Below are 20,239 nucleotides of genomic sequence, written 5' to 3' on the forward strand. Positions count from 1 at the left end.
TGGTATCTGTCCTCACTTCCACACTCACTATGACAACATATAGACCTGAAGGGAAACCTCTAAACCCTTACCACGCACGCACACACACACACACACACACACACACACACACACACACACACACACACACACACACACACGCATCAACTCACATGGGGAAATGTGTGGGGTTATGGGTAATGTAGGCCAGGCTGCATAAAAGGTGGAAATAAAGGCATTGCAGCGGGGAGTTATAGGTAAAGTAGTCCAGGGATCTACATTCTGTGGAAATGTAGGCCATTCAGTAGTGGGTTTGTTATTGTCACAGAAGGGGGGCTGAGTTCGTGTTGCAGTGAGGAGCAAGCGAGGACATGGGGGAATCATAAGCAGCTTTCAGATACTGGATAATAACAAACTAAACATGAAAACAGAAGTAGAGAAAACATAGATGTACATCAGTGTAGAGTGGCTGTTTAAAGCTATGTGTCTGCAGACAACAGTGTTTGTAGGTTTAAGTGAGAAGAGATCTGGAGAAAGGTTGTTTTTAGTGTAGAGTTAGTAATTCGGACTCAAGATGATAAGCTAATGAAAGCACACAAACATGGTATGCACACACACACACCAGGTCACTCGTGATACAAGTCCGTATTCGACGTCTATACATGTCTGAGGATGTCGGGAGATGACGTGGAAACCGGACACTAGGGGCAACAGTGAGTGCTGTTACTTAAACATTCTGGGCTAATGCCTAAACTTAACCTTAAACACTTCAAAATGTAACGTTTGGAAGAACTTTGAAATTTGAGAAACATGGATGATGTCCAATTCTGAAGTGAGATTGTGAGAGCTAGTTGCACACACACACACACACACACACACACACACACACACACACACACACACACACACACACACAGTCTTGTACAGCTAACCTTGTGGGGACACACAATTCAGTCCCATTCAAAATCCTATTTTCCCTAACCCCTAACCCTAACCCTAAACCTAACCTTCACACTAACCCTAACTCCTTACCCTAAAACTAACCCTAACCCTAATGTATTTCTACACTTATTCTAACCTTAACCCTAAACCCCCTAGAAATAGCATTTGACCTCGTGGGTACTAACAAAATGTCCTCAGTTGGTCAAATTGTTGTTTGTTTACTATTCTTGTGGGCACACTGGCTTCCTATTTCGCAACAAAGCATCCTTCACTCGTGCTGGACTTCGCTCCGCAGGTAATATTACATTTCATTACATTACAACGGTTTGATTTGTTTGATCTGAGCAATTTTTTAGCTAGCTACATAGCTGTCTTTGTATCAAAGATAATTGTGTAGTTTAGAGTAATTATCGAGGTTAGCTAGCCAGCTATTTTCGTCCTCCGCGACGCCGTTCTCCTAACTTAGTCAACACTGCTAGCTAGCCAACTTCTACCGACTAGCAGCACTGTAGAAACTGATACATTACAACGGAACAATTTGATTAGTGTGGTGTTAGCTAGCTACATAGTTGTCTTTGCTGTCTTTGTATCTAAGATAATTGTGTAGTTTAGAGTAATTATCGAGGTTAGCTTGCCAGCTATTTTCGTCCGCCGCGCCGCGACGCCGTTCTCCAGACTTAGTCAACACACCTAGTCAACATCAAACCCACTGCTAGCTAGCCAACCTTTACCAACTAGCAGCACTGTAGAAACTAATACATTACAATGGAACGATTTGATTAGTGTAGTGTTAGCTAGCTACATAGTTGTCTTTGTCATAGTTTGATAATTGTGTAGTTTAGAGTAATTATCGAGGTTAGCTAGCCAGCTATTTTCGTCCCCCGCGACGCCATTTTCCAAACCTAGCCAACTATTACCGACGAGCAGCATTGTAGAAACTAAATACATTACAAAGGAACGTCTTGATTAGTGTTATGTTAGCTAGCTACATAGTTGCCTTTGTATCATGATAAAGGTGTAGTACTGAAACTATCGTGGTTACCTAGCTAGCTACACTTTCAAACAAAGTCAACAACGCAGCCACTGCTAGCTAGCCTACTTCACCAGCAAGCAGTACTGTATCATTTTAGTCATCTTAGTCAATAAGATTTTTGCAACGTAAGCTTAACTTTCTGAACATTCGAGACGTGTAGTCCACTTGTCATTCCAATCTCTTTTGCATTAGCGTAGCCTCTTCTGTAGCCTGTCAACTATGTGTCTGTCTATCCCTGTTCTCTCCCCTCTGCACAGGCCATACAAACGCTTCACACCGCGTGGCCGCTGCCACTCTAACCTGGTGGTCCCAGCGCGCACGACCCACGTGGAGTTCCAGGTCTCCTGCAGCCTCTGGAACTGCCGGTCTGCGGCCAACAAGGCAGAGTTCATCTCAGCCTATGCTACCCTCCAGTCCCTCGACTTCTTGGCGCTGACGGAAACATGGATTACCACAGATAACACTGCTACTCCTACTGCTCTCTCCTCGTCTGCCCACGTGTTCTCGCATACCCCGAGAGCATCTGGCCAGCGGGGTGGTGGCACTGGAATCCTCATCTCTCCCAAGTGGACATTCTCTCTTTCTCCCCTGACCCATCTGTCTATTGCCTCCTTTGAATTCCATGCTGTCACAGTTACCAGCCCTTTCAAGCTACTCTCTCCTCTTCCATCCTATCATCTCTTCCCTCTGCTCAAACCTTCTCCAACCTATCTCCTGATTCTGCCTCCTCAACCCTCCTCTCCTCCCTTTCTGCATCCTTTGACTCTCTATGTCCCCTATCCTCCAGGCCGGCTCGGTCCTCCCCTCCTGCTCCGTGGCTCGACGACTCATTGCGAGCTCACAGAACAGGGCTCCGGGCAGCCGAGCGGAAATGGAGGAAAACTCGTCTCCCTGCGGACCTGTTATCCTTTCACTCCCTCCTCTCTACATTTTCCTCTTCTGTTTCTGCTGCTAAAGCCACTTTCTACCACTCTAAATTCCAAGCATCTGCCTCTAACCCTAGGAAGCTCTTTGCCACCTTCTCCTCCCTCCTGAATCCTCCTCCTCCCCCCCCTCCTCCCTCTCTGCGGATGACTTCGTCAACCATTTTGAAAAGAAGGTCGACGACATCCGATCCTCGTTTGTTAAGTCAAACGACACCGCTGGTCCTGCTCACACTGCCCTACCCTGTGCTTTGACCTCTTTCTCCCGTCTCTCTCCAGATGAAATCTCGCGTCTTGTGACAGCCGGACGCCCAACAACCTGCCCGCTTGACCCTATCCCCTCCTCTCTTCTCCAGACCATTTCCGGAGACCTTCTCCCTTACCTCACCTCACTCATCAACTCATCCTTGACCGCTGGCTACGTCCCTTCCGTCTTCAAGAGAGCGAGAGTTGCACCCCTTCTGAAAAAACCTACACTCGATCTCTCCGATGTCAACAACTACAGACCAGTGTCCCTTCTTTCTTTTCTCTCCAAAACTCTTGAACGTGCCGTCCTTGGCCAGCTCTCTTGCTATCTCTCTCAGAATGACCTTCTTGATCCAAATCAGTCAGGTTTCAAGACTGGTCATTCAACTGAGACTGCTCTTCTCTGTGTCACGGAGGCTCTCTGTACTGCTAAAGCTAACTCTCTCCTCTGCTCTCATCCATCTAGACCTATCTGCTGCCTTTGATACTGTGAACCACCAGATCCTCCTCTCCACCCTCTCCGAGTTGGGCATCTCCGGCGCGGCCCACGCTTCGATTGCGTCCTACCTGACAGGTCTCTCCTACCAGGTGGCGTGGCGAGAATCTGTCTCCGCACCACGTGCTCTCACCACTGGTGTCCCAGGGCTCTGTTCTAGGCCCTCTCCTATTCTCGCTATACACCAAGTCACTTGGCTCTGTCATATCCTCACATGGTCTCTCCTATCATTGCTATGCAGACGACACACAATTAATCTTCTCCTTTCCCCCTTCTGATAACCAGGTGGCGAATCGCATCTCTGCATGTCTGGCAGACATATCAGTGTGGATGACGGATCACCACCTCAAGCTGAACCTCGGCAAGACGGAGCTGCTTTTCCTCCCGGGGAAGGACTGCCCGTTCCATGATCTCGCCATCACGGTTGACAACTGCATTGTGTCCTCCTCCCAGAGTGCTAAGAACCTTGGCATGACCCTGGACAACACCCTGTCGTTCTCCACTAACATCAAGGCGGTGACCCGATCCTGTAGGTTCATGCTCTACAACATTCGCAGAGTACGACCCTGCCTCACACAGGAAGCGGCGCAGGTCCTAATCCAGGCATTTGTCATCTCCCGTCTGGATTACTGCAACTCGCTGTTGGCTGGGCTCCCTGCCTGTGCCATTAGACCCCTACAACTCATCCAGAACGCCGCAGCCCGTCTGGTGTTCAACCTTCCCAAGTTCTCTCACGTCACACCGCTCCTCCGCTCTCTCCACTGGCTTCCAGTTGAAGCTCGCATCCGCTACAAGACCATGGTGCTTGCCTACGGAGCCGTGAGGGGAACGGCACCTCCGTACCTTCAGGCTCTGATCAGTCCCTACATCCAAACAAGGGCACTGCGCTCATCCACCTCTGGCCTGCTGGCCCCCCTACCTCTGAGGAAGCACAGTTCCCGCTCAGCCCAGTCAAAACTGTTCGCTGCTCTGGCACCCCTATGGTGGAACAAGCTCCCTCATGACGCCAGGACAGCGGAGTCAATCACCACCTTCCGGAGACACCTGAAACCCCACCTCTTTAAGGAATACCTAGGATAGGATAAAGTAATCCTTCCAACCCTCCCCCCCCCCTAAAATATTTAGATGCACTATTGTAAAGTGGTTGTTCCACTGGATATCATAAGGTGAATGCACCAATTTGTAAGTTGCTCTGGATAAGAGCGTCTGCTAAATGACTTAAATGTAAATGTAAATGTATACCCTCGTAAAACTGACCATCTTACCGATTCTCGACTTTGGCGATGTCATTTACAAAATAGTCTCCAACATCCTACTCAACAAATTGGATGCAGTCTATCAGAGTGCCATCCATTTTGTCACCAAAGCCCCATATACTACCCACCTCTGCGACCTGTACGATCTCGTTGGCTGGCCCTCGCTTCATACTCGTCGCCAAACCCACTGGCTCCAGGTCATCTACAAGACCCTGCTAGGTAAAGTCCCCCCTTATCTCTGCTCGCTGGTCACCATAGCTGCACCCACCCGTAGCACGCGTTCCAGCAGGTATATCTCACTTGTCACCCCCAAAGCCAATTCCTCCTTTGGCCGCCTCTCCTTCCAGTTCTCTGCTGCCAATGACTGGAACGAACTACAAAAATCTCTGAAACTGGAAACACTTATCTCCCTCACTAGCTTTAAGCACCAGCTGTCAGAGCAGCTCACAGATCACTGCACCTGTACATAGCCCATCTATAAATAGCCCAAACAACTGCCTCTTCCCCTACTGTATTTATTTATTTATTTTGCTCCTTTGCACCCCAGTATTTCTACTTTGCACACTCATCTACTGTCAAATCTACCATTCCAGTGTTTTATTTGCTATATTGTATTTACTTCACCACCATGGCCTATTTATTGCCTTTACCTCCCTTATCTCACCTCATTTGCTCACATTGTATATAGACTTATTTTTCTACTGTATTATTGACTGTATGTTTGTTTTACTCCATGTGTAACTCTGTTGTTTTATGTGTCAAACTGCTTTGCTTTATCTTGGCCAGGTGGTAGTTGTAAATGAGAACTTGTTCTCAACTTGCCTACCTGGTTAAATAAAGGTGAAATAAATAAATAAATGAAAACTTCTGGTCCCCACAAGAATAGTTAAACACACACACACACACACAGACACACACACAGATGCACATGGGGGCGCTGCACCACAACATCTAATTTACAACCTAACGCTTGTATCTGTAGCTTTTATTTTAAGTAAGCATTTCACTGTAAGGTCTACACCTGTTGTATTCGACGCACATGACATTTTTTAAAAATTTGATTTGATTTGATTTGAAATAGAGAAATGTATATTTCTGAACCCTTTTGGACATAAGCAGCAGCGAGAAACGAGAAGACCCTCATTGATTTAACAATTTTTTAAACAAATTTACATTATGCTGTCAGAATTATACAGTACACGTCATCAACTGTGATGTCATCAATTGAAATCTGTTAAAAAGGTCAACAAAGTAATTTGTGATGTCATAATGAGACTAATTTAGAATTGTCAACAAAGTCCTTTGTGATGTCATAATGAGAAACCATGAGAATGGTCAACTAAACCCTGTAGTGTAATTACATAATAAGAATCAATCACAATGGCAAGTACAGGAAGGTGTATGCCATCTCAACTCCTCTGAGACATACAGAAAGGAGAGGCAGCAGGGCAAACTGCAGCACGTTATGTATTGGGCACATGCCTTTAACACCAGCCAGCAGACAAAGAGGAAGTGTGGTGGGTGGTAAAAATATATATGCCTCAGGCCCGGGCCACAGAGTCACAGAAGAGAGAGAGCGAGAGTGAAACAGAGAGACATGAAACGAGAGAGAAAGAGAGAAGGGAAGAGAAAAGAGAGCTACCACTTACCACTATTGATTTGATATTGAGCATACACAAACATACACATACACTTAAATACACACACAGATGCGTACACACACACACTAACATGTCAATCTCAGCAGTAAGAACTCCACAGAACTTGTACTAATAGTGCAGTTCAGAGAGAACAGAGAAATGGACAATTCTGCAAATCTCCATTTTCTCTTATTTTCCCAGTCTGGGGCTGTGCAGCTTAATGTATCATTGTATTTAAAGGTGTTTCCCAGTCTGGGGCTGTCCAGCTCAATGTATCATTGTATATAATGGTGTTTTCCAGTCTGGGGCTGTGCAGCTTAATGTATCATTGTATATAAAGGTGTTTCCCAGTCTGGGGCTGTCCAGCTCAATGTATCATTGTATATAAAGGTGTTTTCCAGTGTGGGGCTGTCCAGCTCAATGTATCATTGTGTCACATCTGTCGGAAGGATTGGACCAAGGCGCAGCGTGTAGAGTGCTCATTCTTACTTATTGTTTTAAAGAGAACAGTTAAACAAAGAAAAAAAAAACGACAGCAAACAGTTCCGTAAGGTTCACAGACTATACGGAAAACAACCACCCAAAAACCCAAAGGAAAAAACAGTTGGCCTAAGTATGGCTTCCAATCAGAGACAACGAAAGACACCTGCCTCTGATTGGAAACCATACTCGGCCACACATAGAAAACAAACATAGAAAAGGAAAACTAGAACAAATTCCCTCTAAATAAACCAACCCCAAAACACACAAAAACAACACCCCCTGCCACGCCCTGACCATACTACAATGACAAATGACCCCTTTACTGGTCAGGACGTGACACATTGAATATAAAGGTGTTTCCCAGTCTGGGCTGTCCAGCTCAATGTATCATTGTATATAATGGTGGTTTGCCGTCTGGGGCTGTCCAGCTCAATGTATCATTGTATATAAAGGTGTTTCCCAGTCTGGGCTGGGCAGCTCAATGTATCATTGTATATAAAGGTGTTTCCCAGTCTGGGGCTGTCCAGCTCAATGTATGATTGTATATAAAGGTGCTTCCCAGTCAGGGGCTGGGCAGCTCAATGTATCATTGTATATAATGGTATTTTCCAGTCTGGGCTGGGCAGCTCAATGTATCATTGTATATAAAGGTGTTTCCCAGTCTGGGGATGTCCAGCTCAATGTATCATTGCATATAATGGTGTTTTGCCGATAGGGGCTGTCCAGCTCAATGTATCATTGTATATAAAGGTGTTTCCCAGTCTGGGGCTGTCCAGCTCAATGTATCATTGTATATAATGGTGTTTTGCCGATAGGGGCTGTCCAGCTCAATGTATCATTGTATAAAAAGGTGTTTTCCAGTCTGGGGCTGTCCAGCTCAATGTATCATTGTATATAAAGGTGTTTCCCAGTCTGGGGCTGGGCAGCTTAATGTATCATTGTATATAAAGGTGTTTCCCAGTCTGGGGCTGTCCAGCTCAATGTATCATTGTATAAAAAGGTGTTTCCCAGTCTGGGGCTGTCCAGCTCAATGTATCATTGTATATAAAGGTGTTTCCCAGTCTGGGGCTGTCCAGCTCAATGTATCATTGTATAAAAAGGTGTTTCCCAGTCTGGGGCTGTCCAGCTCAATGTATCATTGTATAAAAAGGTGTTTTCCAGTCTGGGGCTGTCCAGCTCAATGTATCATTGTATATAAAGGTGTTTCCCAGTCTGGGGCTGGGCAGCTTAATGTATCATTGTATATAATGGTGTTTCCCAGTCTGGGCTGGGCAGCTCAATGTATCATTGTATATAAAGGTGTTTCCCAGTCTGGGCTGTCCAGCTCAATGTATCATTGTATATAATGGTGTTTTGCCGATAGGGGCTGTCCAGCTCAATGTATCATTGTATATAAAGGTGTTTCCCAGTCTGGGGCTGTCCAGCTCAATGTATCATTGTATATAATGGTGTTTTGCCGATAGGGGCTGTCCAGCTCAATGTATCATTGTATAAAAAGGTGTTTTCCAGTCTGGGGCTGTCCAGCTCAATGTATCATTGTATATAAAGGTGTTTCCCAGTCTGGGGCTGTCCAGCTCAATGTATCATTGTATATAATGGTGTTTTGCCGATAGGGGCTGTCCAGCTCAATGTATCATTGTATATAAAGGTGTTTCCCAGTCTGGGGCTGGGCAGCTTAATGTATCATTGTATATAAAGGTGTTTCCCAGTCTGGGGCTGTCCAGCTCAATGTATCATTGTATAAAAAGGTGTTTCCCAGTCTGGGGCTGTCCAGCTCAATGTATCATTGTATATAAAGGTGTTTCCCAGTCTGGGGCTGGGCAGCTTAATGTATCATTGTATATAATGGTGTTTCCCAGTCTGGGCTGGGCAGCTCAATGTATCATTGTATATAAAGGTGTTTCCCAGTCTGGGCTGTCCAGCTCAATGTATCATTGTATATAATGGTGTTTTGCCGATAGGGGCTGTCCAGCTCAATGTATCATTGTATATAAAGGTGTTTCCCAGTCTGGGGCTGTCCAGCTCAATGTATCATTGTATATAATGGTGTTTTGCCGATAGGGGCTGTCCAGCTCAATGTATCATTGTATAAAAAGGTGTTTTCCAGTCTGGGGCTGTCCAGCTCAATGTATCATTGTATATAAAGGTGTTTCCCAGTCTGGGGCTGTCCAGCTCAATGTATCATTGTATATAATGGTGTTTTGCCGATAGGGGCTGTCCAGCTCAATGTATCATTGTATATAAAGGTGTTTCCCAGTCTGGGGCTGGGCAGCTTAATGTATCATTGTATATAAAGGTGTTTCCCAGTCTGGGGCTGTCCAGCTCAATGTATCATTGTATAAAAAGGTGTTTCCCAGTCTGGGGCTGTCCAGCTCAATGTATCATTGTATATAAAGGTGTTTCCCAGTCTGGGGCTGGGCAGCTCAATGTATCATTGTATATAAAGGTGTTTCCCAGTCTGGGGCTGTCCAGCTCAATGTATCATTGTATATAAAGGTGTTTCCCAGTCTGGGGCTGGGCAGCTCAATGTATCATTGTATAAAAAGGTGTTTCCCAGTCTGGGGCTGTCCAGCTCAATGTATCATTGTATATAAAGGTGTTTCCCAGTCTGGGGCTGTCCAGCTCAATGTATCATTGTATATAAAGGTGTTTCCCAGTCTGGGGCTGGGCAGCTTAATGTATCATTGTATATAAAGGTGTTTCCTAGTCTGGGGCTGTCCAGCTCAATGTATCATTGTATATAAAGGTGTTTCCCAGTCTGGGCTGGGCAGCTCAATGTATCATTGTATATAAAGGTGTTTCCCAGTCTGGGCTGTCCAGCTCAATGTATCATTGTATATAAAGGTGTTTTGCCGTCTGGGGCTGTCCAGCTCAATGTATCATTGTATATAAAGGTGTTTCCCAGTCTGGGGCTGGGCAGCTCAATGTATCATTGTATATAAAGGTGTTTTCCAGTCTGGGGCTGTCCAGCTCAATGTATCATTGTATAAAAAGGTGTTTTCCAGTCTGGGGCTGTCCAGCTCAATGTATCATTGTATATAAAGGTGTTTCCCAGTCTGGGGCTGGGCAGCTTAATGTATCATTGTATATAATGGTGTTTCCCAGTCTGGGCTGGGCAGCTCAATGTATCATTGTATATAAAGGTGTTTCCCAGTCTGGGCTGTCCAGCTCAATGTATCATTGTATATAATGGTGTTTTGCCGATAGGGGCTGTCCAGCTCAATGTATCATTGTATATAAAGGTGTTTCCCAGTCTGGGGCTGTCCAGCTCAATGTATCATTGTATATAATGGTGTTTTGCCGATAGGGGCTGTCCAGCTCAATGTATCATTGTATAAAAAGGTGTTTTCCAGTCTGGGGCTGTCCAGCTCAATGTATCATTGTATATAAAGGTGTTTCCCAGTCTGGGGCTGTCCAGCTCAATGTATCATTGTATATAATGGTGTTTTGCCGATAGGGGCTGTCCAGCTCAATGTATCATTGTATATAAAGGTGTTTCCCAGTCTGGGGCTGGGCAGCTTAATGTATCATTGTATATAATGGTGTTTCCCAGTCTGGGGCTGTCCAGCTCAATGTATCATTGTATATAAAGGTGTTTCCCAGTCTGGGGCTGTCCAGCTCAATGTATCATTGTATATAAAGGTGTTTTCCAGTGTGGGGCTGTCCAGCTCAATGTATCATTGTATATAAAGGTGTTTCCCAGTCTGGGGCTGGGCAGCTGAATGTATCATTGTATATAAAGGTGTTTCCCAGTCTGGGGCTGGGCAGCTGAATGTATCATTGTATATAAAGGTGTTTCCCAGTCTGGGGCTGGGCAGCTGAATGTATCATTGTATATAAAGGTGTTTCCCAGTCTGGGGCTGGGCAGCTGAATGTATCATTGTATATAAAGGTGTTTCCCAGTCTGGGGCTGGGCAGCTGAATGTATCATTGTATTTAAAGGTGTTTCCCAGTCTGGGGCTGGGCAGCTCAATGTATCATTGTATATAAAGGTGTTTCCCAGTCTGGGGCTGGGCAGCTTAATGTATCATTGTATATAATTGTGTTTCCCAGTCTGGGGCTGTCCAGCTCAATGTATCATTGTATATAAAGGTGTTTCCCAGTCTGGGGCTGGGCAGCTGAATGTATCATTGTATATAAAAGTGTTTCCCCGTCTGGGGCTGTCCAGCTCAATGTATCATTGTATATAATGGTGGTTTGCCGTCTGGGGCTGTCCAGCTCAATGTATCATTGTATATAAAGGTGTTTCCCAGTCTGGGGCTGTCCAGCTCAATGTATCATTGTATATAAAGGTGTTTCCCAGTCTGGGGCTGTCCAGCTCAATGTATCATTGTATATAAAGGTGTTTCCCAGTCTGGGGCTGGGCAGCTTAATGTATCATTGTATATAAAGGTGTTTCCCAGTCTGGGGTGGGCAGCTCAATGTATTACTGTATATAATGGTGTTTCCCAGTCTGGGGCTGTCCAGCTCAATGTATCATTGTATATAAAGGTGTTTCCCAGTCTGGGGCTGGGCAGCTTAATGTATCATTGTATATAAAGGTGTTTCCCAGTCTGGGGCTGGGCAGCTCAATGTATCATTGTATATAAAGGTGTTTCCCAGTCTGGGGCTGTCCAGCTCAATGTATCATTGTATATAAAGGTGTTTCCCAGTCTGGGGCTGTGCAGCTTAATGTATCATTGTATATAAAGGTGTTTCCCAGTCTGGGGCTGTCCAGCTCAATGTATCATTGTATATAATTGTGTGATCAGGCAGACACTAAAATCACAATGCACTGGTGTGTCAGAACAGTCACCAGCAAATCAGCTGTTACCACTGTCCTGTTGGCAGGTCACCAGCACATCAGCTGTTACCTCTGTCCTGTTGTCAGGTCACCAGCACATCAGCTGTTACCTCTGTCCTGTTGTCAGGTCACCAGCACATCAACTGTTACCTCTGTCCTGTTGTCAGGTCACCAGCACATCAGCTGTTACCTCTCTCCTGTTGTCAGGTCACCTGCACATCAACTGTTACCTCTGTCCTGTTGTCAGGTCACCAGCACATCAGCTGTTATCTCTGTCCTGTTGTCAGGTCACCTGCACATCAGCTGTTACCTCTGTCCTGTTGGCAGGTCACCAGCACATCAGCTGTTACCTCTGTCCTGTTGTCAGGTCACCAGCACATCAGCTGTTACCTCTGTCCTGTTGTCAGGTCACCAGCACATCAGCTGTTACCTCTGTCCTGTTGTCAGGTCACCAGCACATCAGCTGTTACCTCTGTCCTGTTGTTAGATCAATGAATATGAAAGGGAGGACATAATCCTAAACTGTTTCCTTTGAACAGAAAAAAGCTTATCACGTGTCCCCTGAGAGTCCTGCAATGATATAAGCTTTATTATAAACTGGGTGGTTTGAACCCTGAATGCTGATTGGCTGAAAGCTGTGCTATATCAGACTCTATATCATGGGTATAAAAAAAATAAAAAATTGAAACATTTTTTTTAACTCTAATTACGTTAGGAACCAGTTTATAATAGCAATAAGGTAGTGCATTGTGTCATGGCTAAGAACAGCCCTTAGCCATGGTATATTGGTCATATACCACAACCCCTTGTGTGTTATTGCTTAATTACAAAGCTGTATAACGAGAGGTGCTTCCTGTTAGTATTTCCAATAGGAATTGCACTGGCAGTCTGAGGGATGCTAATGCTAGCACCATTACACTAGCTGGGCATGTACGCAAGCCAAAGCCGGATGCCTGCTCCACATAGAGTTCACCCCTCTGGCAATCTGTAGGACCTTACACTGGCTGTCTGTATTGAGCCCTTGTGCTAATATAGAATGCTGGTTTCTCAATCAAAATACAAAACTAAGACTCAAAGGTCCTTCTATGCCCAGCCCACACACACCATTTTCTCATTATGTGTTATGGGGTAGAAATTGATGTGCTAATTTAATGTTGTGTATCACTGAACCTTGACCTTTCTCTCTAGCCTCAACTGATCATGGATCCAGCAGCGGTCAATACAACATTCAACCCCTGAGGATGTATGTGTGTGTGTGTGTGTGTGTGTGTGTGTGTGTGTGTGTGTGTGTGTGTGTGTGTGTGTGTGTGTGTGTGTGTGTGTGTGTGTGTGTGTGTGTGTGTGTGTGTGTGTGTGTGTGTGTGTTTGCATATGCATTTGTGTGTGTATGTGTGTGCGTTTGTGCATGTGTGTGTGTGTGTGTGTGTGTGTGTGTGTGTGTGTGTGTGTGTGTGTGTGTGTGTGTGTGTGTGTGTGTGTGTGTGTGCATGTGCATTTGTGTGTGTGTGTATGTGTGCATGTGCGTGTGTATGTGTATGTGTGTGTGTGCATTTATGTATGTGCATGTGCGTGTGCGTGTGCGTGTGTGTGTGTGTGTGTGTGTGTGTGTGTGTGTGTGTGTGTGTGTGTGTGTGTGTGTGTGTGTGTGTGTGTGTGTGTGTGTGTGTGTGTGTGTGTGTGTGTGTGTGTATGTGTGTGAGAGAAAGAGAGTGTGAGAGAGAGCGAGTGGACCTTAATGGATATAATTTGAGTGCTGTTTAACCTTCCCCTGTAGAATGAGCTGTTATGGGAGCTCTTGATGAAAGTAGTCCTGTAGCAGAGATGAGTTGTACCTTTGGGAATTGAGCTGAATAGAGCTGAATACAGCTGTTGTCTGACTCACACACTTTCTGCTTCAATCAATCTAAACCTTGTTAAAGGAATTATAACATTGTATCTGCACAGCGATACAAGCATGTTTTAAGTACTATATATAGTACATACATTTACATTGCCAAAGCAAGTCAAATAGATCATAAACAAAAGTGAAATAAACAATAAAAATGAATTGGCTGTTAAATCTCTCTCTCTCTCTCTCTCTCTCTCTCTTTCTCTCTCTCTCGGGATTTAAACTGCACACACACAACACACACACCTGCAGAGGTGGGGGAAAGAACCTGTAGCAGGGTCTCCCCAGGAGAAAGGCTGGCTACCCCTGGTATAAGGTACTTCATTTGGAGCTGTCCATTCAACACTCCCAGTTCAACACTCCCAGTTTTCTAATGGCCCTGGTCAGCACCATGGACAGCGACTGCCAAGAGATACTTCACACACAGAGACAAACAAAACAACAAGTACAAGCTACTGAGGCCGGGTGTATTTAGCAAACAAGTGCTAGGCCCTCTACCAAGCAGCCAGGCAGCTATAAGCCAGAGCAGGCTGTGAACATATAACCATCTGCTGGGAGTTTGGCTCAGAAGCCTGTAGAAGACAAGCTGACACAGTCTTTCTCTCTCTCTCTCTCTCTCTCTCTCTCTCTATCTATCTCGCTCTCTCTTTCTCTCTCTCTCTCTTTTTCCTCTCTCTCTCTCTCAGGCTGTCACTGATAGCAAAAATAGGCAATAACTAAACTGAAATGCCTGTATTTACAATTGCAATGTTGTTTCTTCTGTCAAAAGTGACTGGACCACTGGCCCATGTCACAACAAACTCATATATAGCGTCTGCAGATAACAGCCTAGTATAATCACTATACAGTATCAGTCAGCTTTGAAGAAGCTTTGTTTACAAGACCTGTTGGGTTGGATTCATGTGGAATTGTGCTGTGCTGGAACTATGGACCCAGTTCGACCACGGTCTCTCCCTCGAGACTGAGTTGTGGAAGTTTGTGATTTACTGCAATGTTTCAATGTCTATTGGAGGGAGTTCCTGTACAGTTGAAGTCGGAAGTTTACATACACCTTAGCCAAATGCATTTAAACTCAGTTTTTCACAATTCCTGACATTTAATCCTAGTAAAAATTCCCTGTCTTAGGTCAGTTAGGATCACCACTTTATTTTAAGAACGTGAAATGTCAGAATAATAGTAGAGAGAATGATTTATTTCAGCTTTTATTTCTTTCATCACATTCCCAGTGGGTCAGAAGTTTACATATACTCAATCAGTATTTGGTAGCATTGCCTTTAAATTGTTTAACTGGGTCAAACGTTTCGGGTAGCCTTCCACAAGCTTCCCACAATAAGTTGGGTGAATTTTGGCCCATTCCACCTCACAGAGCTGGTGTAACTGAGTCAGGTTTCTAGGCCTCCTTGCTCACACACACTTTTTCAGTTCTACCCACAAATGTTCTATAGAATTGAGGTCAGGGCTTTGTGATGGCCACTCCAATACCATGACTTTGTTGTCCTTAAGCCATTTTGCCACAACTTTTGAAGTATGCTTGGGGTCATTGTCCATTTGGAAGACCCATTTGCGACCAAGCTTTAACTTCCTGACTGATGTCTTGAGATGTTGCTTCAGTATATCCACATAATTTTCCTGCCTCATGATGCCATCTATTTTGTGAAGTGCACCAGTCCGTCCTGCAGCAAAGCACCCCCACAACATGATGCTGCCACCCCCGTGCTTCATGGTTGGGATGGTATTCTTCGGCTTGCAAGCATCCCCTTTTTTCCTCCAAACATAACGATGGTCATTATAGCCAAACAGTTTCATCAGACCACAGGACATTTCTCCAAAAAGTAGGATCTTTGTCCCCATGTGCAGTTGCAAAATGTAGTCTGTTTTCTTATGGCTGTTTTGGAGCAGTGGCTTCTTCCTTGCTGAGCGGCCATTCAGGTTATGTTGATATAGGACTCGTTTTACTGTGGATATAGATACTTTTGTACCTGTTTCCTCCAGCATCTTCACAAGGTCCTTTGCTGTTGTTCTGGGATTGATTTGCACTTTTTGCACCAACGTACGTACATCTCTAGGAGACAGAACGTGTCTCCTTCCTGAGCGGTATGACGGCTGCGTGGTCCCATGGTGTTTATACTTGCGTACTATTGTTTGTACAGATGAACGTGGTACCTTCAGGCCTTTGGAAATTGCTCCCAAGGATGAGCCAGACTTGTGGAGGGCTACAATTGTGTAGACCTATTAAAAATAAAGGTGTATGCATGGTTCTTTATAGATCTCTAATAGGTTCTGTAAAGGACAGTTCATAATAATGGCTGGAATTGAGTGAATGGAATGGTATCAAACACATGGAAACCATATGTGTGATGTGTTTGATACCATTCCATTAATTCCATTCAAGCCATTACTATAAGACCGTCCTCCCAAATTAAGATGCCACCAGCCGCCTGTGAATTCAGTGTTGGATTTCCCAGTGTGCCTCGCCTTCGAGCAAATTGTAGAGTTACCACCCATGACTTGTTAGTGACAGAGAAAGGGTTGTTGCACTCATTAATTTTCGATCCTGTGGCCTTCACCAAGTAGAGATACTAAGTGAATATGTTATCTTTAAAATGTTATTATTTTAAACAATACAATACATATTACATAATGCCTTTTTTTGAGGGCCTAGTTTTACCCTAATACCGTGTCCTGAAACTCAAGGTTTACACGTCACGTCAGACCTGCAAGTCATTTTATGCTGTTTTGATAAGTGATTCTTAAGTAATTCTTATTGGAATCCATTAAAAGTTGGGATATCCAAGATTTGGAATGTTTATCCACCCACAACCTGCATTCAGAATGACTGCTATGGTTGGGAAGACTAACATATCAGACTACTTAAGCATGTAAACTGGAACAACCATTTCAGTAACAGGTGCAATAAGTCCAAGTAACAAATTATATTAGTTTACAAAAATGTCTGCTATTTATATTTGAGTAGCATAAGATTAATTAATCAATCAATGTACATGCAAAACATATAGATATTTAGTATTTTGTATTTTATAAGGATCCCAATGAGCTAGTGCTAAAGCAACAGCTACTTTTCCTGGGGTCCACACATTGAAACAAAAATCTACCAGCAATAGAGAGTGCTGGGAAATATGATAATGATGGGCATGGTTTTGTTTCAACTCTGGTTATTAACACCAACACTGGGATTATTTTGCACCACTTAGTGTTAATTTAACTCTTCCAGTGTTAATTTAACTCTTCCAGTGTTAATTTAACTCCCGAATCAACACTATAAATGTTACACTGAAAAATAAACACTATTAACACTGGCCAATTTCCTGTGTGCTATGAAAGGGACACATCTGGAGGCTTCCACACATTTCAAGAACCTTTTAGAATTCTGAAGAACTGTAGATGCCACATCAAGAAACCCCACTTAACTCAAAGGCTATTTATCAGTCAAGAGTTCTCCAAGGAACCTTAAAGGTATAGTTCGTGATTTTTGCAATAAATCCCTTTATCTCCTTCACCAGAGTCAAATGAACTCGTGGATACAATTTTGATGTTATATGCATCCAGTATGAAGGAAGTTAGAGGCAGTTTCTTGAACCAACGCTAACTATCGTTAGTGCAATGACTGGAAGTCTATGGGAACAGCTAGAATGACAAATTGCGCTATTGCTAGTTAGCAACTTCCTTCAAACTGCATGCAGATACATAAAAATGGTCTCCACGTGTTAATCTGACTCTGGGAAGTAGATAAAGGGCTTCACTGCCAAATCTCGAACTGTCCCTTTAAGAGCCCGAGGAAGAACTATTTAAGAACCTTATTTTTTTCAGTGTAGGCCTACTAGAAAAATAACCTATTTGGGGAAGTGAGAAAAGACGTGGTAGGCCTTGTGTAATTCAAAGTTGGCCTAAATGTTCCATTGTTGGTGCAGCATATGTCGCATTGCTTTGCATGAGATGCTATAGGCCTTTGTGTTGGAATATCTGATGATGTTATTTATAGATCAAAAGCTCTATGCAAAAAAATAAAAAATAAATGCTGTGTATATCTCAGCGTGTATTTACAGTCATGGCAACGTATCTAGGTGAGCTGCATCAACAGATAGCCTTGATGTCCAATTCCTATGCAGCCTTGGTGAATTCTTAATATCGGCGTAAAGGGGAAACATTGCGTTTAGGTTTAGGGCCACAGAGTGTTTGACTGGGCCAGTACTGAGCTGAGCCCGTGGAAGTGTTGCAGAAGTGAGCTATACTGCAGTGATACAAACCCGAACAAACCCGAGTGAGAACATCCGCCGCCACAGCACAGCGAAAAGACGCAGCCTCGATACAGTCTGCAGCTAAATAAAATTGGCATAACAGGCCCAACAATCACCTGGAAAAAGTTCCGCTACAGCTGAAATCTATGTGTTGCTTTGTCGTTGTGTTTGAGGGATTTGTTTTTGTGTGTTGGCTTTTTTCCTGCTGCGCTTCTGGCACGCGTGCGTTCAACACACACACACACACACACACACACACACACACACACACACACACACACACACACACACACACACACACACACACACACACACACACAAACACAACACCAGCAGCAGCAGTGGCAGCAGTAGTGGGGTCTGCGCAAATAAGTTATTCACCCCCTCCTCTCCTCCTCCTCTTTCTCCCTCTCCTCCTCTCCTCCTCCTCTTTCTCCCTCTCCTCTTCTCCCCCTGCGCTCACTTGGTGCACAATTGCGATTGCAGCTACAACACACCAGCAACCACAAGCTTGCGCCTAACAGTGCAGTCACAGGGGGGAAATACACACACACACACACACACACACACACACACACACACACACACACACACACACACACACACACACACACACACACACACACACACACACACACACACACACACACACACACACACACACACACACACACACACACACACACACACACACACACACACACACACACACACACACACACAGGGGGGTCTCTCTCTCGCTTTCTCTCTCACTCTCTCAGTCTCTCACTCACCAGTTGGGTTCTTGGTTTTCTTGAGACTCTTGCCACAAAGACACTGCAGCATATGCGATCCTTTGCTGTAAATGTTCCAAAGAAACCTCATCGATTTGGTCGAGGAGCGTTCCAGCAGCCTAGACACCCTCATGGGGACTCGCTTCCCCCGCTTGCATAACAGCCAGGTCCCGTTGGGCTTAGCTCTGCGACTCGGCCCAACCAGCTGGACCATAGAACAGAACAGGTGAATCCCCGGGTCCTTCGCGTTGGCGCTTAGCTGCAGAAACGCTTCGTTATACCTCAGAATGAAGGCGAATGCTGCAGTTTCCTCCACTTGCTCCTGCTCCTTAACGGTATCGCTGCTGCGGGTACTGCTGCTGCCGCCTGGCCGGCGCGTCAGAAGCCCAAATAGACTCTTTAGATCGCATCTGCCGCACAGGGGGAGCGGTGCGGCAGACAGACATGCGGAGCTAGCGTGTAGTCGGCGAAACGCAGGGGATTTCTGGACAAAAAACCATTGCATATTAGTTCGTACGTTCCCGGGGTGAGGGTGGATATGGGATCGGTCCGTTAGTGAACCCGCAGGGGTACCATCCCTATGCGAACACTGCAGCGGAGCTTTCTAACCAACAACGCATAGCCAATCGCTGGAGCCCCGAATCCAAATCAAGTCGCGTCGTCACGTTGGTGAAGGCTACTCGCTTTTACTGTAAATCCCAGCAGGAATCAATCCCCAATCCCTTCGTTCCTGCGTCTTTAAAAAAAACGTGTTGAATATTTAATAAAGCCTAGGCTTTTTAAAATGAATAATCCATGCTTCTCTGATAGAGTCCCAATGCACTGCTGCTGCTCTCCTATCCGGGTAGTTTCTGTGTTCTCTTTCCCCCTCTTCTTTTCCTCTCTTCCTCACCTTGTTGATGAAAATAAGCTGACTACGGCCCTCCCTTCTCCCAAAAGTATAACGCATCCGGTAGGGATGTGTGTGCGTGGTCCCGTACCCCTGCGCTGGAGATAGGCGGGCGCGAGGCAGGGGGGTGGGATGAGAGGGAGGAGGGGTTCAAGCCAAGAGATCGGCTTTCCATTACGTAGACACGTGGTTTCCACATCATCACCTACGAACGAGACGCTCCCCCAGTTTTGGTAAAAGTGACTCGAGATATCGTCACTTCACCGGTCGGCTCGCTCTCTCCCGTCTTTTCCAGTCACTTCCAACCCGTGATTGGAATTCTCCATTGGGGGGAGAACATGGGCTGAGGCTCACGCAGGTGGGTGAAACGTCCAGTGCGTTGTAGAGCCATATGTAACATAGTAGAGCAACAATTATCCTGTAGTTTATTGATAAGTGCTCTCTAGCTAGAAATCGTAATGTGTGTGTGTGTGTGTGTGTGTGTGTGTGTGTGTGTGTGTGTGTGTGTGTGTGTGTGTGTGTGTGTGTGTGTGTGTGTGTGTGTGTGTGTGTGTGTGTGTGTATTCCAGCAGATGCATTGAAGTGCAGCGCTGCAGCATTGAGCAGCATTTTGTTGGCTATAACCGCCCACCATGGTCCTGACCTGCTCCAC

At 45.0% G+C, this 20,239-nt stretch overlaps 1 protein-coding gene across 1 annotated transcript in view; it reads right to left on the reverse strand.

The window, feature by feature from the left end:
- The window catches only part of LOC106575461 (fibroblast growth factor 14), an 89,438-nt gene extending 69,704 nt beyond the window's left edge, over positions 1-19,734 (reverse strand). The window contains exon 1 of the mRNA XM_045699074.1: positions 18,699-19,734. Within this exon, the coding sequence (XP_045555030.1) occupies positions 18,699-19,203 (505 nt within the window). The 5' untranslated portion in view covers positions 19,204-19,734. The remainder of the gene's footprint in view (positions 1-18,698) is intronic.
- Positions 19,735-20,239: the final 505 nt, after the last annotated feature.

Source organism: Salmo salar, chromosome ssa17 (assembly GCF_905237065.1).
Source record: "Salmo salar chromosome ssa17, Ssal_v3.1, whole genome shotgun sequence".
In the NCBI taxonomy this organism is placed as follows: domain Eukaryota; kingdom Metazoa; phylum Chordata; class Actinopteri; order Salmoniformes; family Salmonidae; genus Salmo; species Salmo salar.